Source organism: Pleurodeles waltl, chromosome 10 (genome assembly GCF_031143425.1).
Source record: "Pleurodeles waltl isolate 20211129_DDA chromosome 10, aPleWal1.hap1.20221129, whole genome shotgun sequence".
NCBI classification, from domain to species: Eukaryota; Metazoa; Chordata; class Amphibia; order Caudata; family Salamandridae; genus Pleurodeles; species Pleurodeles waltl.
Genome location: NC_090449.1, coordinates 450,712,591 through 450,740,311, shown reverse-complemented (window position 1 = coordinate 450,740,311; position 27,721 = coordinate 450,712,591). Strand labels below are relative to the sequence as shown.

The 27,721-nt window shown below is 43.6% G+C and overlaps 1 protein-coding gene across 8 annotated transcripts in view; it reads left to right on the top strand.

Annotated features, from left to right (window-relative positions):
* LOC138261611 (uncharacterized) overlaps positions 1–27,721 on the top strand; it is a 909,500-nt gene that overhangs the window by 738,370 nt on the left and 143,409 nt on the right. For all 8 annotated transcript variants that reach the window (XM_069210725.1, XM_069210726.1, XM_069210728.1 and 5 more), the window contains exon 14: positions 159–270. In XM_069210725.1, the coding sequence (XP_069066826.1) occupies positions 159–270 (112 nt within the window). The remainder of the gene's footprint in view (positions 1–158; positions 271–27,721) is intronic.

Sequence of the window (27,721 nt, the reverse complement as noted above, 5' to 3'; positions counted from 1 at the left end):
CCGTTCATCCTTTCTTTCTCTGACCATTTCCATTGTTGACATTTTTTTCCCGCTGTCTGTTTCCTAATTCTATTCTGTCTGTCTCTTAATTCTATTCTGTCTGTCTCTTTCTTCCACTTCTCTATTTAATCCTTGTTTTCTCATTTCTTGCTGCCCAGGTGCTGGGACTGGCCTGCACACCTGTTGGAGATAATGTACTCCGGTTGGGAGTACAGCATTGCAAACACCTTTTGAAGGTGAACCTGCGAAGAACGCGTATCACTGACCGAGGTGAGTAATTTATTTCTTAGCTCATTCAGGCCCAGCACTTGACATTTTATATTCTCCCAATAAAGACTTTATCATCCTCATCACACAATAGCTCAGCTTAAATTGGTACATCCAGTACCTCTTCTTCCAGTGTCATGGGACATTCAAAGTCTATTTTATGTTAAATAACAAAAACCCAGTTCTGAGAACTATAATAATGGAAAGCCCCCATAGTGGAAAACAATTATTATAAATGCTGTTTTGTTAAGAATCACAGTAAAAATCATAAAATCATATGCTGTCCATTACAATGCTTTTAAAAGAAAAAAACCCTTAACGAATACAAATCATGTTTAGTGCACATTTCTATTAAAACAGAAAGAAGAGGTATGGAGACAAAGGTTTGAAGCAAGTTAGGAAGTGTTGAGGAGAAATATTGGTACAAAAGGCATCCTCCATTTAAAGGAGCGTGGTGAAAAGGAAAAAAAACAAATTTTAAAAATGGTTTTCTTAAATGATTCACTTAAAATACCTTTCTTCTGAACTCATCCCTGATGGAGATGAAAACTGGAAGATTTCACACAATAGGCCCAAAAAGCGGAGAGAAATCCACAACAGGTTTGACTTCTACCTCCTTGTGTAGAGTAAGATGTGTTGTAAAATATCTCTCTACTTATTCACTTACCCTCACTTCTCCTCACCTTAACACCCTCTCGCTTCACTTCATTTTTTAACATACCATTTTTGAAACCCTTTCATTGATGAAATTACCATCCATTTATCCCCATCATTGTAAGGTTTAACAAGACCCCTTTAACAAGCTGCCACGAAGAAGGTTCAATTAAAAAGGATACATTTCTAGAGACAAGGAAGCATGCCTAAAGGATGTTAGGGAATGCACTATCCTTTTTTGTAGCAGTTCACGGCAGGAACGCAAAGGGATGGTTAAGCACAATTAAGGTATGCATCATTTAAAAAGAATGTATAATAAAGTGGACTTGTACAACTGTGTACTCGGGGTGGTGGACACCGGCATTCTTACACCCAGAGGTTCCCATCTGCATTCATGGATATTTGCTGTATACCTAAATACACTGTATATAGTTCTCCTTTAGAGGATCTCCATATTTTCAACATACTAATGTAGCAAACTTTTCTTAGGAATACCTTTTTATAAAAATCTAATTATTTTTTTGACAGCCTATTTTAGTGAGCATTTTTCATTCATTGTCTGAAAAAAAGTTTTTTGTTTTTTTTTTAAAGTCAATTTTAATTTAAGAATGAGTCTAGATTAAGAAAAAGTAGAGGAAACACGTTTCAGAGACCGTTTTTAAAGAAAAAGTTATAGAAAATCAGGACAGTGTAGCTAAATAGGCTGCAGCATACAGAAGCTAGAAAACAGATACTGCTGCTTTTGGGAAGCACTGTCCACCAGTATCTCTTCATCTGGGGCAGTTACTGCATTTCTTTTTTCTCGCTTTTGGCCACAGTATCCTTGAACACTGAGCTCAGAAGCCTTTACATTTTTGACTGACTCTGTTTTTTGAGTTGAGAAGTGTTTCTTTATTGTTTCCTTCCATTAAAGTTTCATTTTTCTTCGCAAGCTGACAGCTATTAATGTGAAGTGTCCCTTCTGTGGGGGGAAAGAAAGTCCAGACAGACTCACAAGGACTGTTTTGTTTATCTACTAGAAAGTGACGATCCAGAAGACTGCTCACACTGCAAAATAAAACTTACAGTAGGACATTAAAAGACAGAGAATATCCATCTTCATGGTCTGTAGGAAGATTAATAGAGGCGTCTGGATGTGACCTTTGAAAAATCTATGGAGTATAGAGAGGGAGCTTCCTCTTGCCATGCCTCTAGATGCTCTCACAGGGGAAAGTATTAAAAAAGGCTCATGGCAAAAACAATGATGCATCTGTGGGTGTGTCAGACCTTATTTTGTTATGATAAAGTGCCACATATATGGTAAATCATCTATTACCCTCAGAGGTCGACTGGGATCTTTTGACTCGGACAGGAGTGTGAAATTATCCAATCAGACAATATGAGCAAATAAACATTCCCTAATGTGAATTTTCATTCCAGGTGATCTCATGTTCTCAATGTCGTTTGAATTTAATTCATTCTAATCTGTAACTCCTCCTTAATGGTTTAGATTTCTCCATATCCACTTCATATTTTTCTGCAAGTTCTGATAATTTCTGATGTGCCTATCCTGTTATGTTTGTGACATAGTTTCACATAAAGTGTAATTCACCTTCTTTATACAACTCAATTCTATTTAGTTCAAGTGTTGCCTCAATCATTTCTTTTAACTCTTATTTTAATCTTACCAGGCTCAGTGTTCTTTCAACCTCAGCAACTGTTTTCATTGCTGATGCTTCACTCACTTTCTCCAACTAGTTTAACTGCTGTGTTGATAAGCGTTGTAAAGAAACATTATAATTAACATTGGGCACGCATTGTGGAGTATTACATGGTGGTCCCATTATTCTCTCAGGTGTCATCAGAATTGAATTTGCATTTGGGTTTATTGTTGGATTTGAATTTGGAGACTCAAAATTTTGTGAAACCCTGGAATAAGTTAAGCCTATAAGTGGACCTGTTTTGTCAAAAGTCTGATTCATTGGAGTCATAACTCCTGCAGTAGGAGTCATTGAACTAGGTGTAGACTCCACTTGAACCATCATTGTTTTTTGGTAAATCTGTGGTGCCATTGGTACTGTGATACTCGGTGTGAAACTCACGTTACAAACAGTAGAATAAACTACAGGCTGTGCTACAGTCTGAATCACAGGAGTTTGAGTTACTGTAAAAGCAGGAACATTTGTTGCGAATTGTACCAGTCTTTGTGTTACCACAGCTGGAGGTGGTGCACTTGGACTAATACTAGTACCTGGACTTGTTTCTTGTGCTGCATATGATGGGGGACGATTTCTCAATAATTGTGTTATAAATTCATCACCATCTGAGTCACTATCATAAGTCAGCGATCTCTTAGCTTCATCTGACTTCGACTCAGTGTCTTCAAGATCCTTATTCTTTTTCTTCGACTTTGTCACTGTCATCTTTTTCTTGTATAATTGCAGGATACATTCCAAAACCCTGTAATGTTTCTGTCCATTAGATTTTCTGCTCATTGTCCCAGCTTGCTTCTAGCAATGTTTTCTCATTCGTCTCTCAAATTTAAATTTCTCTGTTGTCTGGCCACTAACTCGCGATTAGCTAAGTCTTCAAATTGTGCTGGTCTCGGAGGGGGCTTTAATTCATAAAGTACTCTTCTCAAATTCTCATATTAAAACTTACATGAGCAGGAAACGCTAGGTTCCCTTCCCTCTCTGTAACTTTGCACCATTGTTTTAACCAAGTACATGCTGAAGGACCTTTCTCCTCAATTGCAATGTATGTGGATGTACCTTCTGGTGGGGCAAATTCTCCTTATTTGATTGGATTGAAAGCATCTCCTCTTATCGCATTTTTTAATGCTTTTAAAAATGTCATTTTCACCTTTAATTTACTTAAAACTATGAATTATTTTCAGAACAGGAAGTAAGTTACTCCCAAAATCATTTTTGCTTGCTACTCTTGACCAATAGTGAAGGGCTTTTGTTCACCAATCCCTTTGCAGCTCTTTTTCACCAACCGACCAATCCCAGCGCGGACCTAATGACATCACACTCACACACAGCAGCTGACAAAGTCTCACGGCTCATCCTCCAAACTCGAATCACATGAAAACTAAATGCAAAATATTGCGAACACTAAAAAATCTAAAAAACAACTTGTCTGCTTACTACAGGTAGGGGCACAATCACTTCGACAGCTTTATGGAATTTTCGCGGCTTTTAGCTCTGACACCTACTTGTTCGACTTCAGCTTTCTCTCATGCGCAAGTAAAATTTGACCAGCAAATTTTACCCTTGACTAATACCAGAACCTCCTTGAGCTTTCAGGAATCACCAATACCTGTCAGAATGGCACTCCCTTCACATGCACACTAGAAATACTATTAGTCAACCACGCCCAGTTCACAACACATAGCAAACAATTTACAATAACCAAGTGTCTTCTATACTTGTACAATACTTCGGAGTCTTAGACCAACGCAGGGTCTGTACATCAACAACCACATGGGTAATTTTTTAGCACAAAGCACCACATTCACTTGAAGTACGACAGCTTCCCTGCCTTCACCCGTTGAAGTACACACATTCCCTAGTCAACTACATTGGAGTACGCAAACTCTCTTTCTCTCACATATCATAATACACCAGCGATTTGTCAAAGCATTGCAAGCTCAAACCCTACTCAGAACTCAGTCACTGACAGCATTTCATATATCATCCAAACAAGCATTGGCAAAACCAATTTTCATCTAACCAAGCATTGGCAAAACCAAATTTAGAGCGAAAAATCTATATTTCAACAAGCATTGGCAAACCAAATCTCTCAATGCTCTCCTATTCATATAAAACCATCAAAACTAGGATGTTTGTTTTATTTTGTTATGATAATGTGAAACGTGTAGGGTAAGTCATCTAGTACCCTCAGAGGTCGACTTAGACCTTTTGACTCAGACATGAGTGTGAAATCATCCAATCTGACCATATACATACCATGACCCATGTGGCCATGAATCACCACACCAGTTTAGTAAAGTTTAAACATTTATTTCCCTTTAGATCAACAATGCTAAGATCACTTAAATCATGCGCAAGACCAAATGATAGAAATACAGAAACACAGGCTCTCCAAATCGCCTAAAGAAAGTCAGTCTAATCAAAGCATTTATCATCAAACACTCCAAAGGAACCATGCAGAATAACCACAGAATTAAGTGTATACTTAAGTGTATAATAGAAACAGTATACATTAGTTTATGCAGTTGAATAAATCCAAATAATTTAATATACTGAATAATCAGATATTAGGTCAGGCATCCCTAAATATTACTCTAATTGAGAAAGCATGTGTAGATTTCATACAAAAAGAAAAATAAGACAAAAATGTAATTTAGAAAACATCCAGCTACGGTGCTAACCAAAATAGCAGTTGGATTTTCTAAGGGAGAAAAACCTGCAAAGAAAAAGACAAATGCATATTGGTTATACCTCTCCAAAATGGATCAGCAATCAGTAGCATCTTCATCACTAGAATGCAGGAACATCAGATGTTCATTAGTCAGCATCAGGACATGAAAGAAAAACAGTAAAGTTGGGTCGAAGATATCTGAACTGTTAAAATCATAGACAAGAACCAAGCAGCATCTGAACAGAACTGAAGCTAAATCGAATGTGACCTACATCACTTAAAACATTGCTATATTAAAGTCTCAAAAGTTACTAGCTAAGCCTCTATTGGACAAGACTATGGGGTTGTTTAGTTTGCAGCCACTAGCACATCGTCTGTGCTTCAGATGCATCTGTTCTCCCTTCAGCATTTTGTATTGGTTTACATTGTCCCTCCTCTCTCATCTCTGGACATCACCTTCCATGATTAAATTACATTTAAGCAACGTGAAAATATAATGTGCCTCCTGCCAAAGACTAATTTCAAGCAAGAACAAAATGTACAACATGAAAATACGACATTTAGCACTGAAGCTCATTGTTCAACAGGTTTTAGCTCAAGGAAAATATGCAATACGAGCAGTGAAAGCAGGGTAGAAATTTCCACTGTGCAGGTCACACAGGATGTTTGAAGAAACATTATTTTGCAAAGTCAGCAGATCATGTAAACATTGTGTGTCTGGAAAATTACTAAAACGGGAGGCCTTTAAACTAGTGCTAAGCATGAAGAATAAAGCATTTCATTTTATATTTAGACCATTAATCGTTTGAGAAATAATGTCTAATGAAAACGTATTTTGTTTAATCATTACTACATGTGTTAAAAAAGATAATTATTAATGTTTTCTTTAGACATTATTCCTCACATAAGACTTAATTGTTTATGGTGTTCGCCATATCAGCTGCAGTTTTATTTTCGAACTCATGTTCTTTCAGTTAGACCTTTTAATACACGTTATTTCACATTGTTTTAGTGACACATTTTTATTAATGTTTGCACTCCTAGTGGGTGTTGAAATCTATGACTTAAAGGAACAGTACAGTACTCACTTGTTCGCCGTTAAGAGCCCCTTGACACCAAAACATGAATTGATGTTGAAGCACCATTCAGAGTCAAAAGAGACAGTGGGGAGCAAACCCTTTGCTTGTCAGCAGATTTTGTGACCAAATTGAAGCGAAAAAGGGTCTATCTGCGAGTTTGGACTCAGAAGCTTCTTCTTCCACCTGTACAGTAGTTATGTTTTTTTCATGATCCTTAGATAGACCACAACTTCATAGACAAAATTTATTTTCAGCTCTCATCTATCTAACTCTTGATCCAGCTGAGGTGTCTACCATTCTTCAGCATGTCACTCCTCCTCCACATCACACAACTGCAGTCTCTTTGAGAGGCATTTTCCCTAAAAGAGGGTTCAAGCTCATCACTGGTTCCAGCTGTACCAGTAGCGTCAGGAGTAGTATTTCTAAGCAAGGAAGTCAACAAAAGGAAGAGGAATTCTGCAACCAACAACAGCTGCAGGAAAAACTCCTGCAAAAATATGAGCCCCTCCTTCCTGCCCTTTTGTTTTTTAATTTTAATTTCCACTGAAAAAAACAGAGGTTACAGAGGCGTTGTAGTTAAGGAATAGAATAATTAAAAAAAAAAACATAGAAATTCACTTAAAGAACCAAAGGTTATGGGGACATTATAGTTAGGCTCACATTTTAAATGTACAAAACAGAAGAAATTCACCTGTTCCAGTTAGAGCAATCTAAAGTAACTATAACCCGTACCATAAGGTAACAATAACTTGCACCCTCGCCATGCACATTATTTTAGTCAAAAATAAAACTGCAAATATTACATTGATATTATCAATGATGTTTCAAAGATGTCCTGAGTGCTGTAATTTGTGGGGTAATTAGCAGTGTATAGCGATGGCAGGAGGTAGAGTTACCTTAGGGCACGAGTTGTAGTTACTTGAGATTCTCCAACAGGTACATTTCTATGGATTTGTAGGTGTAAAATGTGAGCCTCAGTATAACGTCCCTGTAACCTTTGGTTGTTCGAGTGAATCTTTGTTTTAAAAAATATTCTATTTCCTAACTATCGCGTCCCTGTAACCTTTGTTTTTTTCAATGAATTTCTATGCTTTTTAAACGTAAAGTAATTTTAATTACTATACGTTAATTCAACCACAGCCGCGCACAGCAGGAGTAGGCTGCAGTGCCTTGCCCGTGGCCACCCCCCTATAACCACCCAACCCTGCAGCATGCACAGCCTTTGGCAATGCACGGCAGGGGTTGGCCTCAGAGCCTGGCTAGTGGACAGCGCCCGCAGCCAACCTCCTAAAAAAAACGAAGAAAAAAAACGCAGGGCCTGCCTTGAGGTTGGGTGGTTATAGGAGGTTGGCTGCAACCCAAAGATTTTGTTGGTAAAAAGACTTCAGTGTTCTGTCACGAGAAATGTTTAACATTCAAAACACTAGTAAAAAAAAACACAGACACACCACCATGAGGTAGGAGAATTTGAACCCTCAACCTACTGAGTGTCAGTCCAAGAGCTTTACCGATAGGCAACAAGGGACTGCTGTACAGTGCATCAAAACATAGCTATAACATTCAAACCAAACATCTTGCTAGTGTGACACTTTGAAGTCATTGTACATAGAGACCATTGCAATACCAATCTTTCTTACTCTGTCTTCGAGAGAAAGTGAGACATTGAGGAGAGAGACATTTAGAGGTGGACTTTGACATTGAGAAATTAAGAGGGAGAAAGAGAGAGACTTTTTCCAGACTTTGATTAATGATGTTCTTAGAATGAGATATTTTAGGACAAATTGAAAAGAAAAATTTGTCAAGTAAAAAGAGTGTCATCACATTTCGGTATATTCCTTAAATATTTGATTTTGAAAAGTAATTAAAACAGGAACGTGACTGTTGACACGCCTAGACTGGTACCCTCAACCTTCGGGTGAGGGCCTGACCCTTTAACCTCTACACCACAGGTGACTCTTTGCTATGCAGTTCCCAAACATAGATATGACATTCAACCCAAAGATTTTGATGGCAAAAAGTCTTAAATGTTCCATCACTAGAAATGTTTAACAGTCAAACACTAGTAAATAAACAGACACACAGCTATGAGACAACAGGATTTGAAACTTCAGCCTATATAGTGACAGTCCAAGAGCTTTATCGGTAGGCCACTAGTTGACTCCCTTTACTGTGCATCCAAGTGTAGCTATAATATTCAAATCAAACATCTTGATTGTGTGCTGCGTTGAAGTCATTCTGTGGCGAGGCTATTGTTATTTCAATAGTCTCTCCATAGAATGACTTCAAAGCGGCAGGCAGGCAAGATGCTTGCTGCCAGGAGAAGACCATGGGGGGAGCCTGAAGGCCCCTGCAGTCCTACTCTGCTCCTGACTCCCACAGGAGCCAGCAGTGCTCCTGCAAGCAGGGAACTGCTTTAAATAGCGGGAGAAATAGTTTCATCTGGTTCCCTGCACACACATTTGCATGCAGGGAAGCAGATAAAAACTCTGCATTCTGCAAGCGGGAGCAGTATGACAGCTCCTGCTTGCAAAAAGAGAAGTTATGTTTTCTTTTGCTTGGTCAGAGCTGACAGCTTCCACCAAGGAAAAGCAAACAGCTACCTCCCAAAGTTTGGCACCTCTGGAAGTAGCAGGACCCCCAGGGCAATCCATGGCCTTTAAGTTACTTGACCCCCAGGGAGGTGGTGGTCCCGGGTCGTGGGACCGCCCATATATTTTGATTGCCCTGAGGAGGTGGTGGTCCCCGGCGCTGTGGGTTTCCATTCAGTGGATATGTCTCAAAAATAAGCTATGGTGTTCTTCCAGGGACTGAAGTCTGTGTCTTGGACGAAACAAGTATTGATCAAGGTTTCCAATTTGAGCAATAGGATTTTCTTTTCAACTTTTTAAAGAGTTGTAATTCTCTCTGGGTCACATATAGGCTGCTATAAGTGGTAGGTACTTTAGATTTGTTTAATTGTTCCTAATTTTAGCTACACCATTGAAATAACCATGTAAACAAATAAGGATACAATGTAAAGAAATACTTCTCGCTTAACATTGAAGTTTACGATGTTCTTTGGTAATGCTGTACCTGGACCCAACCTAGTTTACTTCTCCTTTTAATGAGCTTGACTGGATAATGACAGCCACAGTTGAACAGTCAAGGAAAAAAAGAGAGCCAATCTCTGAGAGACTGGTGGTCAGACTGACACTGGCCCTGGTTAGGTTACACAGCAGATCTTTGAAACTTAGCAGAGCGCTCACTTACTTGATCAAGAACAAACTGGGATAGTTTGGATCCTCCTTTTATACACATTTTCTTTTCTAAAACAGGAATGTGAAGCCATGGTCTGAAACTTCAGAACTGTTTTGGGGTGTTTTCTTTCAAGTGTTTGTGCCTTTTTGTAAAGTGATTATTCTCATAACATATAGCACTGGGGGTATTTCCGGTCAGGAACACCCACAACATGCCACAATGAAGTGAATTTTCTGCACCCCGCTGTCATCCGTCTTCTCGAAGTAGTAATTCGGGGCAAACAACAACAAAAACCACAGTCTCACCCTTCACCCCTACATAATGCAGTGCTCCGGCAGAATTAATCAGCAGTCCCTTGCTTACAAAATGTTCCTGGAATTTCTTAAGATGGCTTTGCATCCTCTTAAATTTACTAGTTCTCCGCCCCAAAGCCACAGGAATGCAGGCAATACTATTCTACTGCCTGTGAAAGCTATCACCACCCTCCATCAGCCAATGTGATAAACAAGAAGCATCCAAAATCGAGCCCACTGGCATCAAAAAAGCCCTTCCTCACTCTTTTTCTCTCTTGCTATCATATAACTGCGGAACATTACATTGGGGATTTAGTAGCCCACAGTTAATTCATTGTCAGACACTGCTCCCTACTGCCACCCCTTTATGGGATGAACCCATAACAGGGACATTATACCACTGTTCACTGTGAGAGCATGCTTGATGTCCCCTTACAGGTCACAGGACTGATCCTTGACCTCACATTATCAGAAAAGGAGCCTAGGCTTCTACACGTTAGATTAGCGAGACACCAGGGCCAAACTAAGACTGGATACTAATGTCACATATAGCCGGGCAATCAGGAAAACTCACCTGTATATCATGCAGGGAAAATTCCTGTCCCAACATCCATTAACTCAATTAATTTTACTTGTCATGGCAGACATAAGGGGAGACCAGTTTATCTTGGTGTCAGAGGTAACACATAGTTATGGGAAGGATTGACGGTTAACATAGATTGATTTTAAACTAAGGTGTAGGATAGCCATTTAACATAACCTTAGATTTATGTGGAAAAGTGATCAAACCTAATGCTGCCTTGTAAGTTGCATTTCTGATGGATATGTCAAACCACAGTTTTCACTCCTTTAGAATATCCCCCATGCGCCAGCCTGGATCTGAAAGTCTGCACAGCACTGCTCCTGTGCACTTCTAGCTGACATCGTGCAGCTCCACGTAGGCCTTGTTCCGCCCCAGAAGTGACTGAGCGGAACCACAGAGAAGCACCACCCCGACGCTCATCTGTCAGATGCTTTTTTCTGCATCTTTGAAAACAGATCTGGAGCTCTGCTGCCTTTTTCGTCTGTTGACAAACTTCCTGCTCTTTTTACAGTGTACGATGTCTCCACTGAAGATTACAGGGTTCATACTGTGCCATGACTGTTTGAAAGGTGTCAGTGACTAATTCACAAAAGTTGGGCCAGCGGTGTTTGGGATCTGGTCACAGCTTCAAGCAGAGTTAAGAATGTGCGCTCAAGTATCTGAAGGCGATTCAGGACCATAAAGAAAAGCTTTGACGTCAGACACCGAAAAAAAATAATGGACCTGGCATAACTCCAACTCCATGTCACAGACACTGTCCTTTTCCCGCTCTCGAAGCCAATCTTGTGACAGGTCTTCTTCACAGTTGAAGTTGCCGAGTAAGTTGAAGTCCAAGGTGAAGAATCACAAGATGTCTAAGCAGGACTTGACCTCATCCCGCCATTCTCTGTCCAAACGTATGTCAAGAAGGCATTAAGGTGCCAACCAATTTGGTTTTGAACCCCTATCGAACCAATCCTATAACTGGTCCTATTGCTCTCCAAAATTCCCAACACAGTGGCATTGCTGCAGCTGACTGAAGCCCTCAAGGAGGCCATTCTGAATATTATTAGCATTTTTCCTGATCCCTCTAGTGCGCTTTCAAGCCCCAAAGATCTGCACTGGCATCCAGTCGGGTTTATTGCTGGTGAATCCACCCTCTGTGTCGTCTGAGCCACAGGAACTCTGCTTCAGGCACCACACTAACTCGTGCAGACAACGATTACAGCTCCAAAATCTGCACTGATCCCGTCTTCATCGATGTCTGTTCCCAAGGTCACTGGCAATTGATCAAACTCCCACCGACTCTAGTGACAGACCATGAACCAAATCCATCATAATCTTGACCAAACCACAACTTGTCTCCACCACACACACCCAGTTCCCATGCGGTCAAATTCAGATAAAACACTTCTACCATGGAACCTTCATCAGAGGCTAAATTGTCTTTTTGGCTCAGATTCTGACCAGAGTTTCCCACCACCTGATTATGATGACGATTCATCACCATATTATGATGATGGCAGTATTTATATGGCTTTTGAGGAGGCTAGTAGGCTTGATACTTCTCCTGATACAGGATTATTTCATACTGTACACTCCAACAGAGAAGAGTGTTTTCAGTTGCCATAGTGATTAAAACATGTAGCTGAGGTCCTGAGCCTACAGTTGCCTTCTGTTGAAGTAACAACACATTTTCTTACTGACATTTTACACCCTGGGTCAGCCTTATATGATGTTTTATTACTACTCGGAGAGTGAGAAGAAAAACGTTGTGTATGACCTCTCTATCAGTAGAACATATCATACAAAGTCATCTGAATTACTTTGTTGAACAATTGAGCACACATAGCTTTCAGAGATCCTGGGTAAGGAAGTAAGGAGATCTCACCCATTTCTGTGGCATGCTTTCTCACTTGTGGTCTGTGGGTACCTGGGTAAGATTGAAAGAAAGAAGAAATATCATTGATTTTAGTGGATCTTACATCTGCTGTTTAATGATCAGATGAAGAGTTAAACGTTTTTTATAGGCCCCACACCAGAAATTCTGGAGGAAATCTCTTTCATGTTGAAGCACGTAAAGGATAGAAGCTGGATCATCAAACTGAAGCTGAATTTTCAATCACCACTCAATTCAGAATACTGTACATTTATATCCTACGAAGGTGCATAAACTCAAATATCCACCACCTGGACCACCTATTGTCTCCAGTATAGGTTTGATGTTGGAATCATTTTCCAAATCCTGTGACTGATTTCTGCAGTCTTTGGTCGCAATAATACCATCTTACTTAATCAATACAAAAGACATGCTTGACATATTGGAGAGGATTAGATTTCACAATGCAAAAGAGTTGCTCAGTAGTATGGATGTCAAAGCATTGCATAGCAGTATCCCGCAAGAAGAATCACTAATGGTTATTGATTCTTTACTAACTATTGTGCAGTGAGATACCATTACACCAAGGGATTTCATTCTGGATTGTGTCCACATGGCTCTACCAAGTGCCCCCTTGGACTAGAATCCCCTTCAAATAAAAGCCGTTAATCTAGACTTTGGTCCAGGGGGAGGCATAGAGTGCTATGAACCATCACAGGAAGCATGACCCAAACCCTGCCACTGCTGCTCCTTGTGCCATTTCCTTGCCAGATCGTTGACGTGCAAAGCCCTTAAAGTGCTCAGGATGAAGTCCGTCTGGTGTACATGGATTAGGTGCAGTAGGTGACACTCCTTGCGGGTCGCCAGGATTTTAGCCATAAGTTTAGTATCCAGATTCAGCAGTGAGATGGGGTGGTAAGGCTGGCAAAGCATCAGGTTTTTGATCAGCTTTGATATCCGAGAAATAGTGTCTTCACCCATCATCGAGGACAGTGCACAAGACTGTGTATTATAGACCTCAGCCAACAAAGAGGGCTGTTAGAGGTGTGGCATGTTTGTAAAATGTTGCTGTAAAGCCATCTGGCCCTGGTGCCTTTCCCTGTTTGAGTTTTCTTGCATGTGGCACTACTGACTTCATAATGGGTTCATCTACAGTGTCTCAAAACTCCTCCCCTGTGGTAATCTGCAGGAGGGGGAGTGTCTGTAGATATGCACGCTGAGCCTCTGCCTACAGAGTTTCCACCTTGTACAAGACGCTGTGGAACTCCTCTGTCTTGCAGTCCTCTGAGGTGCATAGTTCCCCAGCTGAATTCTTTACCTCCCAAATGTATCCCCTGGTGCGTTGAGCCTAGAAACTCTTGCCAAGAAGAAAGCCAGTTTTGTAGCCCCCCCCCCACCACCACCAACAGTAGAATGTAGCCCCTGTGAGCCAGTATATAGTCGAATCTATCATATTCCAGGGTACAGATTTGGCCGTTGATGGCTGTAAAATGCCTCCAAAGTTTCCTGGTGGGATTCCCTTGTTCGCCTGAGGTGCGTAGCCTCTTTGATGAAGACTCCTCAGATGACTGTCTTTAGGGCGACTCTCACATCACCAAGGATTGTCCCTTTCCAGTATGGTTGAGTTGTAGATATTCCCTAACGGCATTCGTGGTGCACCACTGGGTCTCGCAAGAGGGAATTGTTCAGGCTCCAAGACCCTCTCCTGCGCTCCTGGTTGGGGGCCAACCAGGGGAATGCAAGCTGCACCGGGCCATGACCTGAGATATTCATGTGCCCCTAGCAGACATCCTCCACCAGAGAGTGCAGCCACTTATTGACAAGGAGATAGTCGCTCCTTACATACGTATTATGGGCTGCCAAAAAGTGGGAGTAGTCTATTAGTAGCGAATGGTGCCATGCATCTGTGAGGCCTAGGTTGGTTAGGAGACATTGACCTGCTCTGACAGGGCTGAAGTGCCTCCCCACCCGCTGTTGAGATTTATCTAACGTAGCGTACATCACACAGATTATCATTGATGCTGACGAGTGTTTGAGTCACCAAGATTAAGAAGCCCTCCTGCCCAGTGTTATGGCAGTAAACTGTGGTAATCGCGATGGGCGTGCCCTGCCACATTCCTGTCACCAAGAGCCACCTCACTTGTTCATCTGTCAAGACCTGTTCATCGTGAAATTTCATGAAATCCCTAATGAGGATGACGACCCCTGTAGTTTTAGTAGGAGCCGAAGCATGATGTTGAAGAGGGAATACTCTAGATCAGAGCCAAGGCTGGCTGCTCCGGAACAGGTATGTGATTATTTTATTTCATAATTTCCACATTAAAATTTTAACTAGTTAACCAATATCAGATGAGTGAGTCTGAGAAGAGCTTCATAAGTAGACTCTCCGTCCACTGGTAAAAATATTATTCTGGTGGACCAAGGGGTCGGTAGGCAAATTTGCAGGCATCTTCTCTTGAGGAAGTAAGTGAGGAATGGCATGCATTAGACATGCTTTGGCAGTGTCACGCTGTAGGAACTTCAAAGCCATAATACATTTTTTGGGATTGCAAGTGATTTGTATGCATAAGATTCATCCTGGTTCTATTGTAATGAGTATAACTGTGTTTCTCTACTTTTTAGACCTGAGTAATCTTTTGAGGGAGAAAAACTGCAAGACTTAGGTGCTGATTTAGATTTCGGTGGATGGGTCACTCGTCACATTGGTGGCAGATATCCCATCTGCCAAAATATGAATCTCATTATTTCCTATGGGATTTATATTTCAGCGGATGGGATATTGGTCACCGTTGTGACAGAGTAACCTGTTCGCCGAAATCTAAATCAGACCCTTGCCATTGGCACGCATCATGAGATTATGACTGTATGCTTATGCCACCATGAATTTACTATCATCACCGCTATAATGTTTGTCTGAGAGATCTCAATTAATACATTGGCAAGACAACCACTTGCAAGGTATAATTTATGGTATGCTTAACAGAATAGATTTGTATGTCCAACCTTTAACAAAGTATGATTAAAGGTGGGTAAATAAAAGATTCTGTGTTTTGTCATATGTAAGTCTAATTATGATCTTTCAGACACAAGAGTGTTACTGCAGAAAATACCTCCCCTTTTCTGATCAATATTGTAACCGCAGAGTTTTCACCTTTAGACTAATCCCCAGAAGTCAGACTGGACCTGGAAACTTTGAAGCAGTACTCCTGCATGCCATTAGGTGGTACTGTGTAGCTCCTTAAGTGATGAGGGAAGCCACATATAAGCGCCACCCATGCATGCTAACATCAGTTTCTTTCTGTGCCTGAGTACACAGATCTGAAACTTTTCCTTAGTCTCTACCCAGGGACTGGTTAAAGTCAAAAGGAACGTCCCATTCCCAAAGTTGTTCCTGCTGCAGATTATCAATGCAGTGGAAGACTTCAGGTAAGTGCAAGAGAAAGAATAAGAAGTCAAAGCGAGAATTGGCCTCCTTCCTGCCACTCTCGGAATCCAGAAAGAGTGCAAGGCTATTCGAGTACCTCCTAACCTCACTCCCATAGTAGTCAGTTCCAAAATGTAGTACTACTACAGCCCAAGCTTCTAGGTCCGTTTGAGATGATGTAGCAAGTAGAGACCTTCGATAAGGCCATGCTGCTCAGGTGTCTCCAGTCAGACTTTCACCGTCAGGTTCACCCACTGCACTGACAGTGCCCCTTGAACCAGCATTGGGTTCAGCATCTGCTCGGTGCCTGTTTAATTTCCAGCCGTATCATATAGGCTAGTTCCCCTCTGATTGACACCAGTGTTGAGGCCAGAGGACTACTTGCAGCATGTTTTCTGTCTGATTCTGAGCAAAATGCACCATGACCTTGACCGAGGGCATGCCTGACTTTCACTGGGGCGCAGCCAACCGGTAATTCTCCAATTCTAATACATTGCCCTTGCAACGCAGTTGGGCTCAGACTTTGCATAATCTTTTCTGCACCGACTCAGATAATGTAACTTTGACAATGGAGACGATTTATTCTCCTATATGATGAGGACAACTGGTATGAAGAATTGCAAGATTGAGAAAGGAGATTATTTATTCCTCAATATGATGAGCACAACTGGTGTGAAGAATTGCAAGATGCCATTGTCTTGGATACTTCTCCAGACGCTGGCCTTGTTTCTCATCCAGGCCATGCCATTGAGGAAAGCACCTTTTTCGGTTATGTTATGCGTAGGGTGGCAGACGTATTAGACCTACAGCTCACAACTATATTGACAGAGATACTCCAGCCTGGCTAGGCAACTACAGAACCTTTCTAACTGTTTAATTAGGTCCTTGCGTATACTCTCTTGGGCACTTGAGAAAAATCATGTTCAGGACGACCAGTTAATAGGTAGGTTGTCCACCATCATTGGCCAGCACAAGGAACGTCAGCTTTTTTCTGCAGCACAGTACGCCAGAGAGCTCAGTGGAGCAGGCACCCACCAGTAAGGTAAACCCTGATGCCTTCCCTGCTACCCTACCTGAATGTGATTAAAAAAGAATGGAGACATTTGGCAAGCAGATTATCGCTTCCATGAGCCTTACTCTGACGTTACTGAACACCACTTGTGTTTTAGAACACTATGGGGGTAATTTCAACCTCAGCGGTCTTTTTACAAGACCGCCAGTGCTGGCAGTTTTCCGCTCGGCAAATTATGACTGCTGGCAGCCCTCTGTCCTTTTCCGGACGGAGAGCCGCCAGCAGCCATACTGGCGGTCGGTGGGGAAGTGGAGGTTGCTCCACCTCCACCGCCCTGTCAACAGAACACCGCCCACCGAATCACATTCCGTGATTTGGCATGGAGGTGTTCTGTTGACGGGGTGCTGGTGGCGGAGCAGCCCCCATGGATCCCGTCCCCTCCCAGAGGATGAACGGGTTGTGTGTTGTGTGCGTGCATGGGGGTGGACTCGGGGTGGGGGCTGGGGGAGACCCCTATCAGTGCCAGAGAAGGGATTCCCTGGCACTGATAATGCTTACCGCCATGGATTTCATGGCGGTGCCCAACCCCATGAAATCCATGGCGGTCAGCCGGGTCATGATACCGCCGGTGGTCTTGTGATGGCCGCCGGGCTGGAGACCCAAGTCTCCAGCCCAGCGGTCGTCTCCACCATGGCGGTCGGTTCGGAGAAGTGGCGGATGACCACGGCGGTTACCGCCATGGTCATAATTTCAATTTATTTACCGCCAGCCTGTTGGACGTAAGACCGCCACTTCTCCGCCAACCGCCAGGGTTGTAATGAGGGCCTATGTGCCTTTTTGAGACGCGGCATACATTTTACAAGCAGTTTCTGAAGACCTTTGGGCATCCCTTACTCAAGCTATCAAGGTTGGCCACAATGCAGTGAAATTCCTAATTTGTTCTGGCCTCAACATGATTGACAGCTTAATTCATGCAGCGGCTGCCCATGTAGTGCTTCGGTGCCACAGCTGGGTGAGGACATGGGCTTTTCCAGGGATCCCCAAGCATCTGTAATGGACATTTCATTTGATGGATCTCCGTTTTGGAGAAAAGGTGAATTTGGCCTAAGAAAGTTTCAAAGGGAGCAGTGCCACAGCACATTCTTTGGGTCTGTCTGCCCCAATCATACAATTCCCCCAGCAATTTGCACCATCTATGGCTATGGTAGAGGTTTTCAGTTTCAAGAATGCCAGGCCCACCAGGCACCCCAGCAGTGCTTTTCTTTGCCTAGGTTCTGTCTCACAAAGACAGCATCCAGGGAATTAGGGGCAACGTGCTGCTCAGTCCACCACCACTTCAGCATCCCCAGTCGCAAAACCGATCTAGTTGTGTTCGTGGTTGGCAGACAGCCTCCTTATCGGAGGCTGGATCCAATATTTCCTCCAAGGGTGCAGGCCTTTACTTCAGACAAGTAGGTCCTCCAAATTGTACATCTGGCTACACCCTCCCATTTCTTTCAACCCTGCTGCACCTTCCACCACCATCAGAGCAGCTAACGGAGAACCACCTGTTCGTCTTGCAGCTGGAAGTGCAGGCCCTTTTGGACAAAGGGACTATAGAGAGTGTTCCGCCATCCGACAAAGAAAGCGGGATGCAATTCTCACTATTTCCTGGTGCCAATGAAGAATGGAGGTTATTTTACATCTCCACTTTCTCAACACCTTCGTGATGAAAAACAAGTTCAAGGTCCTCAAGCTAGCCTGGTCTGTCTGCCCTAGACACCAGCGACTGGTTGAATCTGCAAGAATCTTATTTCCTCATCCTAGTCCTAGGGCCCACAGACTCTTCTGTGGTTTGCAGTTGGCCAGGAGCATTTGCAGTTCACAGTGCTCCCTTTTGACCCCACAAATGTCCCTCAGATGTTTACAAAAGTGATGGTCAAGATGGTACCAGTCTTTCTGACCTCACCTCAACAACAGGCTATTAAAGGTGGGTTTGCCCCAGGCAGGTTTGTTGGGTTTCTCGATCAGGTTTCACTGTCAATGTGCCTAAATCACACCTGACTCTTGCAGATGCTCCTGTTTATCTGAGCCATTCAGTATATGGTACCGTTTTGTGCCTTTACTCCGGACTGGGGAGCCCTAAACATTCAGGCTATGATCCCAATGTTTCAGCTTCTGTCCTTGATCTCAGTGCAAGTGACTGTGAGGCTGCGGAATTGTTTGGCTGCCTGCATCCTGGTGGTCAGATATTCCAGGTGCCACATGTGGGCTGTGCAGTGGGATTTTAAGCTCCAGTGGGAACACCACCAGGAGATTTGTTAGATTGTATCCAGAATTTAGAGTTCACTGCAAAGGCAGTTGGGTCAGTGGCAGACCCCTGTCCCTATCTCACCCAGATTTGACTGTGGTGACTGCTGCATCTCTTCTAGTTTGGGGAGGCTATCTGGGAGAAGTGGAAATCAGAGGTCTCTGCCAGAAGTTCAACTCCACATACATTTATTAAAGTTATCTGCAATTTGCTTGGCACTAAAGACCTGCCAGTTCACCATCAGATGAAGACTGGTGCAGGTGCTCATGGACAACACCACCAAAATGTGGTACTCCAAGAAGAAGGGCAAGGTGGGTCTTGGGTCCTGTAACAGGAGGCTCAATGCCTATGGAAGTGGCTTGACCACCGGGGTATCTCTGGGGTACTGAACCACCTGGCGGAGATTTTAAAAGCTAGGACAGCCAAACTTAGCAACGATGCTTAGCAGATCTCGAATGGCAGCTGTGCACAGAGGTGGCACAGGTTGTCTTCCATCAGTGAAGAGAACCCTGGCTTTATATTTTTGCCATTGTTGAGAACGCAGAATGTCAGCGCTATTGCACTTTGGAATAGTTACCAAAGAGGCTTTCTCTCAGAGACACGTTCCATGTAGAATGGCACTCTGGACTCTTGTATGCCTTCCCACTGCTGCCTCTTCTGCACCTGTTTCTAAAGAAGATCAGGAACGACCGGCCCAAGTCATCCTAGTGACAGAGGAATGGGCCATGAGAGAATGGTACTCTCAACTCATGGGCATGAGCATCTGTCCTTTCATCAAGCTGTTGCCTCCGGAGTATCTTCTGTCACAGCAGGGTAGTGTACTGCACCCTAACTTTCAAAATTTGCATCTCCATGCTTGGTGATTGGCTGGTAACAGTTGACCTTCATTGAGCTTCCTCCTGAGGTTGTTGAGGCAGTAGTGCTTCATCAACATATGTTGTGTAAAGGTGGTTATTTCATTTCATGTCAGGCAAGCTATGACCCTTACGTGACTCTTTTTGCCCCATCTCACCCCTAAGAAGGAAGAGAGACTTCATTCCTGTTATATTGATCACACCAAGAACACTGGGTGACTGATCATCTTTTCATGGGATTCTTTGGGAGCAAAGAAGGAATAGGCAGTGCAAAACGGACTATCTTCAAGTGGATTGTTCTTTGCTTTAGAATCTGCTAGACATTGGCGAAGAAGCAGCCATCAGTAAGCTTATGGATTTATTCCACCAGAACTAAAGCTGCTACCACTGCACTAGCATGAATAGTAGCTGCCCTGGACATTTGTCAGGCTGCTATGTGGGAGTCAGTTCATCATATGTTGACGGAGCATTACTGCCTCAACAATCCGGTTGTATTTAGAGCAGTATATTGCCTGCTCGGTCCTGCGGAACATTTTGATATGAGCCAGTTCTCAGACCCACCAACGGGAGAGGTACTGCTTTGGTATCTATTCTAAAGGTGAGGAATCTAGTGTTAGAAGTATCCATCGGAAAAACAAGTTACCTACTTTCGGTAACCATCTCTCTGGTATATGCTCTACTGATTCTTCTGCTTCCCCATTCAGTGAACTGTACTTTTTCATCTACTAAAGTCACAGTTTAGAGATGTGCACACTGGTCATGCTAGTCTGCACATAGGCTCTGCGCCAACAGTTGCGGACAGCCTAAGAAAGCAGCTGATGTCAACTTGCACTTGATGCGACTTGAGGGGGAGTGATTTAAAGTTTCCAGATCTAGTCTGATATGTGGGGAATATTCTAAAGGCGAGAAATCTGTGGTTACATAGAATATCCACCAGAAAGATTGTTATCGAACATAAATAACTAGCTCTTCCCAACCATGAAAATGATGTTACCCTAAAGATAAATTGAGTGCTGGAGAGAGTGTGTCCACTCATTCCACTCATGTGCTGTGTCTCTTTGCAGTGATTTCACAACCTGTCACCTTGGACACTCATTTGGTGTACTTACTTGGTTTTGTTCATGCCAGTGGTGTAGATTTAATCTAAAAACGAAATATCTTTAATCAGTCAGTAACGTCATAGCTTATTTCAACCTGATAGGGGTATACAAATGCTTACCAAATAGGGCCCTGTACAGATGAATACAAATGGTGACTAGGTAAGAGTCTAGATAAATCCTGATGAAAGATTTTGATCCACATGAGCATTCAGTGCGGCTGAAACATTTTGGCAGTAGATAATGGCTTATTGAGCCATTGAACTAAAGGACATCCTTCCCTTCTTCTACTAGTCTTACCCAGGGTACCTGTTTAATAAAGAAATATTTCTTCGGTTTAACGTAAAGATAATTTTGTGTGGATCCCTGCACTAATCCAATAAATATTACTTCAGAACTCCCTCCACATCAAGGTTGAGCCTGCTCTGGAATTATCTAATTGGCAGGATGGGATAGAGCCACCCGTGATGAAACATGCCACAAAAGTGTGAGGGAGGTTTCCTTATCCACATTCTTTGAAACCTATGTGTCTTCAGTTGTCCAACATAGTCATTCACATTAAGTTGTTGCATTTTGTGTGATGTATCAAGCCTCACCTGAGCCACACTTCCATTTAATGATGCCCGTTCTGAGACTCTTGTGGTCTAAGTCTTGCTCTTCTGCACTGCTGACCTGGCAGGTGGCCTGAAGCAACAGACCGGTACCTGGGAATCTGGATTTTCTTAGGTAGTACCCTACTCCTGAGAGTTTGGTAATCCATATGTGGATGTGATCCACTGGCTTTTCTGGGGACATGCTGGCCTCCATTATGTATATGCCTTTTGATAGGCCCTGCCTATTTGGCGAAAAGGCGGATTCTGCCCTCAAAATATTTAAGGAAATTAGAACCATAGTGCATTCCTTGGGCGTTTCCAACCCAGCTCAACAGTTTCCTCATTAGTTTTGTCCTTCCAAGGCTACTTAAGACAGCTGGTTTATAGATAGCGGCAAGCCCTGCAGTTGCTGTCTTATCTTGGCAGGGGATCAAGCAGACCTATTGCAGGTCATCTTAGGCACCTTTCATCTCAGTCCCCTGCTCCTGCCACAAAGCCACTTTAGTTTGCCCTTTGCGACATACAACTACCCTGTGGGAGGCAGTATCAGATATTTTCCCCCAGGGTGGCAGTCCAACACATCCAACAGGTGGGCCTTCCAGATCATCCAGCAGAGTTATAGCTTCCCTTTTCTTTATGATTCACTACAGGTTTCTCCCACCTCAGAACATTTTTCAGGGGTGTATCTTTGTGCAAGAGATGCAGACTCTCCTGGCTAAAGGCACCATCAAGAGCGTGCCCACTTAGGAAATAAGGACAGGTTGTTACTTCCACCATTTCCATGTATTCAAGATGGAGGCAGTCATCCTTTTGCAGAAATTCGACCTTTCAGTGCCTTCATATTGAAGGACAAATTCAGAATGCTCACCCGGCCCACCCTCTGTCTGCCCTGTTTACATTGGAACTGCAGGACAGGTACTTTCACGTTCTTGTCCCAAAGTACCACAGAGGTTAACTGTGGTTCAAGGTCTGTCAGGAGCGTTTTCTGCTTGTCGTGCTCACCTTCGGCCTTACCAGCGTCCTTAGGTGTTCAGAACAGTGATGATAGTTGTCAACACCTAACTTCGGAGGTCTGGAATACCAGTTTTCCTGTACCTGGATGACTGGCTGTTGAAGGCATCTTGCTACAATTAGCCATAGACTACCTCCAGATGATAGCGAACCTTCTCACTTCGCTGAGGTCATTGATCAATGATTCAAAGTCACCCTTGACTACTTTGCAGAGGCTTTGTTTTATATGAGATGTTCTGGACATGGTGCTGTTCAGAGCCTTTCTTCTGTCGCAAAGAGTCTAGGATATACGGCTGTGATCCTGATTTTTCAACCTCAGTCCTGAATCTCGATGAGAGCATCTTTTCAGAGCGATCTGAAGTCTCAGTGGTCCCAGCATCAAGGAAACCCAATCCAGGTTTCAGGGGAGACTGCACAATACCTGCAGTGGTAGCTGCTCGCCTGTACAGACCCCTTTCTCTTCCCCACTCAGAGCGGGTGGTGGTGACAGATATGTGTATGTTGGGCTGGGAAGGTCAATCCGGAGAGGTGGAGATCAGGTGACTCAGGTCTGGTCTGTTGCAGAAGAGTGGCTGCACGTAAATCTGTTGGATCTGCAGGCTATCTGCCTGTCGCTGAACGCCTTCCTGCTGTTCACCAAGGAAAGGCTGGTTCAGGTTTTCGTAGACATCGCAGACCATGTGCTACTGCAGCAAGCAGGACAGACTGGGGTCCTGGGTCTTGTGCCAAGAGGTACTGCACCTCTAGATTTTGCTGGTGCCTCAAGGCATCTCCTGGACTGTGAACCACATGGTGGGGTCTTTAAACCCTGGGGCGACCAAGTTCTTCCGGTGACTTGTGGCAAATCACGAATGGCAGTTACATTCTGAAGTAGACAGGGCATCATCCAACAGTGGAGTGAGCCCTGGCTTGATCTTTGTCATCCTCCAGAACGCACTGTCAATACTTCTGTGCTTTGAAGTTCCCCAGAAAGCTATTACTATGAGACACTTCTGTACACCTTTCCACCACTGCCTCTCATGTGTGCGTTCTGAAGAAGGTCAGGAACGACTGGGCCCAAGTCATTTAAGAGGCTCTGCATTGGGCCAGGTGAGTATGTTACCTGGAACGTTTGGCCAGGGTCATCTATCCCTACAATCAGGCTATCGCTTTGAGAGGATCTTCTGTCCCAGCAGAAGGGTAGGGTTCTGCACCCAAACCTGTGCAATCTACACATTCAAGCATGAAAATGGAGCAGCAGCAGTTGACTCCGTTCAGCTTACCTCCTGTTGTGTAGATGTCATTCTCATGGCTAGGCAACCCTCTACAAAAAATGTTTATTCTGGATGCTGGGACAGATTTGTTCCTGGTGTGGAGCCTGCAACACAGGCACCTTACAAGCCAATTGTGGGATGTTTTGTTTGTTTTGCCTTAGGACCAGTAGGGTCTTGCAGTGGACACTTTTAAATGTTATTTGTCGCCCTTTCTGTTTGTTTTTTTTTTGTTTCCCACACCAGATGGCCTTGTTTAAATACCTGCTGTGATGCTGTTTATTAAAGGTTCGACACATTTCCTCCCACATTGTTTGTGATGCCACAGTTGGATCTTAATTTGATCCTGACGTTCCTCATGTGTACCCTCTTTGAGCTAATGCACATCTGCATTGATCTCACCAAAGATCTGCAGGTGGATGATCAGCTTTTTAAGGGCCCTTTGGGGGTGAGAAATTAAAGGTAGTACAGAAAAGGACTTTGTTGAAATGGATAGTCCTCTGCATTAAGATGGGTCCAAAAAGCAGCCTATGGAGGGACTGCATACCCTTTCCGCTAGTGCCAAGGTTACCATCATTGCATTGGAATGGGGAGTGTCTGCCCTTGACATCTGTCATGCCATGACATAGACATCAGGCACTTATTCAAACAGCACTACATCCAGTATTTACTGGAATGGAGTTGCGCCTGTTTGGTCTTGAAGGACTTTTTCATCTGAACCCACTCCACTAATGGACCACTGTTGTAAGGTTTTCAGTGGGCGTCAGCAGGCAGTGCAGTGGAGGGCAGAGTAGTGGGCTGCAGAACGGTGCTTCTTCACCATAGAAGGTACTTACGGGATCATGAGCGGAGCTGGTCCCGGAGCGGGAGGTTTGAGTATCATGGCCCCCTGCTCTCCAGTCTCCTACCTCCCTGCCATCTTGTTAGTTGCTGGTCGCTGCCATAAGTCGCCATGCACTGGGTCGGCAAGCTCATCTAATCCACCCAATATATTTAATTAATTAATTTTGACTGTGCTGTGTGACGCTGTGTTGCATTGTTCTGCATAAACTATCTGTACAATTATTAGGTCCTTACCGCCTAAACTGTCTGAAATTGTGCTGCTTTGCCGCCTAACAGCTAACTCGTAATTGCTAACTGCAATCTGTTGAAACCGTTTGACCCTTCTGAGCCCTCCGGGCGTCTTGGGCAGACCAGCACAGAGGGAGCGACTGGTTGGAGATTGAGGTCATCGATGTGGATGGTGTGGATAGTGTAGCTAGTGTGGTATCAGTGTGAGACCTTAAGGCCGGCCCCATCTCGTTGTCGCTGGAAAAGCGGACGCAAAGGTCCCTAAGGCTTCAATCATTAAAACGGCTGCAAGCGCAGTGTCCATATTCAGCAGCTGGTGAGAGTGCGGCCAGGGAGTTCACGGAAGCGGCCCAGCTTTGACTGGGTGTGGCTTGTGGGCTATCCAGTGAGAGCCGCTCGCAGTCAGTTGGAGCTTAAGACATCAGTTTCCTAGGCAGTGCCTCTCTCTGGCCCCTGCATCCGCCATCTGCTCATTGCCCTGCCTCTACTCTTCTCTGCCAGCTTTCGCTGCTGAGGACTTCTGGAGCGGACTTATGCATAGTGCTGGAGGTTGGCAACGCCACAGTCTGGCTACATCACAGTCGCAGCTACACAGTCCATACATGGCCACGCAAGGTAAAACCCTTTTTTTGTGCAGCAGAGAAGCACAGTAGCAGTGTTGCTTTGTAGCATCACACAAAACACTAACCCGGCAAGGACAATTGTGCTACGTATGTGACAAAACACACAACACCTATGATATTTTCTGTACAAGCTCCCACAGTTGCCAGTACTGGTAGTGACAGCCTTGCCCGGGCCAACCGGTTTGAATTTGGATTGTGGGTACGGTCAAGTGTCAGTATTGTTCTCCTTGTTTCTTTGTTCTTGCTCGGACTTATGCAAAACCTAGCTTGATTTCTGTATCATCTTATGTCAAAGCTAGAACCAGAGATTCGTAGTTGATAACCCAATACTGATCGAATACTGATTGAAGTTCTTGCTGCCCAGTCAGCTTCAGTGTCACGGTGACTGGAGAATTTCGTAAAATGAAGTCGGGAAAACCTTGCAACTACTAGTCTCTAAGGTGCATAAGAGGCCACCACCCAAGGACACAAGTTAGTTTAACAAGTGAGTAAAGGCCTCTGATAGCAGCTTGGTGGAAATTTAGTCTCCAGCCAATCAACGCTCCACTCCTGGAGAATCGATCTTGTCCTATTTGAAAGACCTTGTGGCAGTAATACATGCAACACCGGTCAATGTATAAGGCCTCCCCTGCCCTAATTCGCCCGTAAAGCAGGCAGTACAGTTGCTACAGGGTCTGTTGCCCAACAGCAACAATAGTAGTAATCTGATCAATCCGATCAAACCGGTGCTGGAAGTAGTGGCCGAAGTGCACAGGCCACCTTCATTGCTGAGTGAAGGCACCTTTAGGCCGCCTCCAGGATTGGACCTTTTTTTAAGCCTCTTCAAGTACTAGCATCCTCCACACAACTCATGCTTTGCACACTGTAACACATGATTCCCAAGCAGACGGTTCCTGGTCTTGCCCGCTGTCAATACAGACATCATGCATGCTTTGGAGACCCAGACAATAAATGTGGAGGGTACACATGTGTTTAACCCGTGAACAGACCTGGGATGCCTGGAGGCTATTGAACTAACGCAACCCCCTATGGCACCCCCTGCAAACTGGGCCTAATGGAGGCTTCTATTTTGGAGTTGGAAGATATAATGTCAGGCGCTGAAGAAATACCATCCTCGCAAGAAGCTGTAGCAGTGTCCTCACCATTACAACAATCGGAAAGTTTGTCTTTTGAGGAGTAGTCTCGTATGAGCTGCACGCAAATAGCAGTGCACGCCAAGCACATGCTTTCAAATAGTAAAATCAAGTCTAAACATATGCCTGCTTATAAGCATCGCACCCCGCACTGGTGGGATAGTCTAATAAGAACTTTGTAATCACCCATCGAGATTTTGGACTTTCAGTCAGATAAGATGGAAACACAGTTGCAGATTATGAATTTAATGGCCACACACATTATGGGTACAGGACAAAAAGTTGACTAATTAACACCATTAATCGCATAAGTGCAAGCAGTTTATGCTCCAATTCCTGTGCAGTGTACATGTGGCCTAATCATAGACACGTTATCCTCTCTTCCTGATCTTCTGACAAGGATACCGAAATACACACAGTTAGAAAGTAAAACTCACAATAACATGGAATATCAAATTGATATGTCCTATTGTATTGAGCGAAGTGACAACTCACTAATAGATATACAAGGTGATTTACCACGTTCCCTCAGGCAGGGGAGCAGGCCGGTCATCAGCCTGTCGAACATAAGCCTGACTCCATTGATGATGAAGCTAAAATCACGCCTTTATCAAACTTAACCAAGAGGCAACGTAAATGCACCAGAAAAGGGAGAAAAAAGCAGATACAACTTATCGGGAAATCAGGGAAAAACATTTACACAATATTTACTAAGTCAGCTTCAAGGAGCAGAGTAGACGCGCAAGTGCCCAGCAACACTCTGGATCCTTCCTCACCTTTAACTGCAGCATCTATCCCTGCTGCATCATTTCAACCTTCTGACAAGGTAATAGTAAAAACTATAGCTGATGTGCAAGTACCCGGTGGCAATCCAGATGCCACTGAATTTTTTCCCTATTTAACTCTGGTGGAAATATTGTAAGGCAATGTAAAGTGGACACTGCTAAATAGTAGGGAAGTGAACAAAGACCTTATAAGCTCCCCTTAGTGGAATTACAACTCTCTTCAGTTCCACCAACATTATACT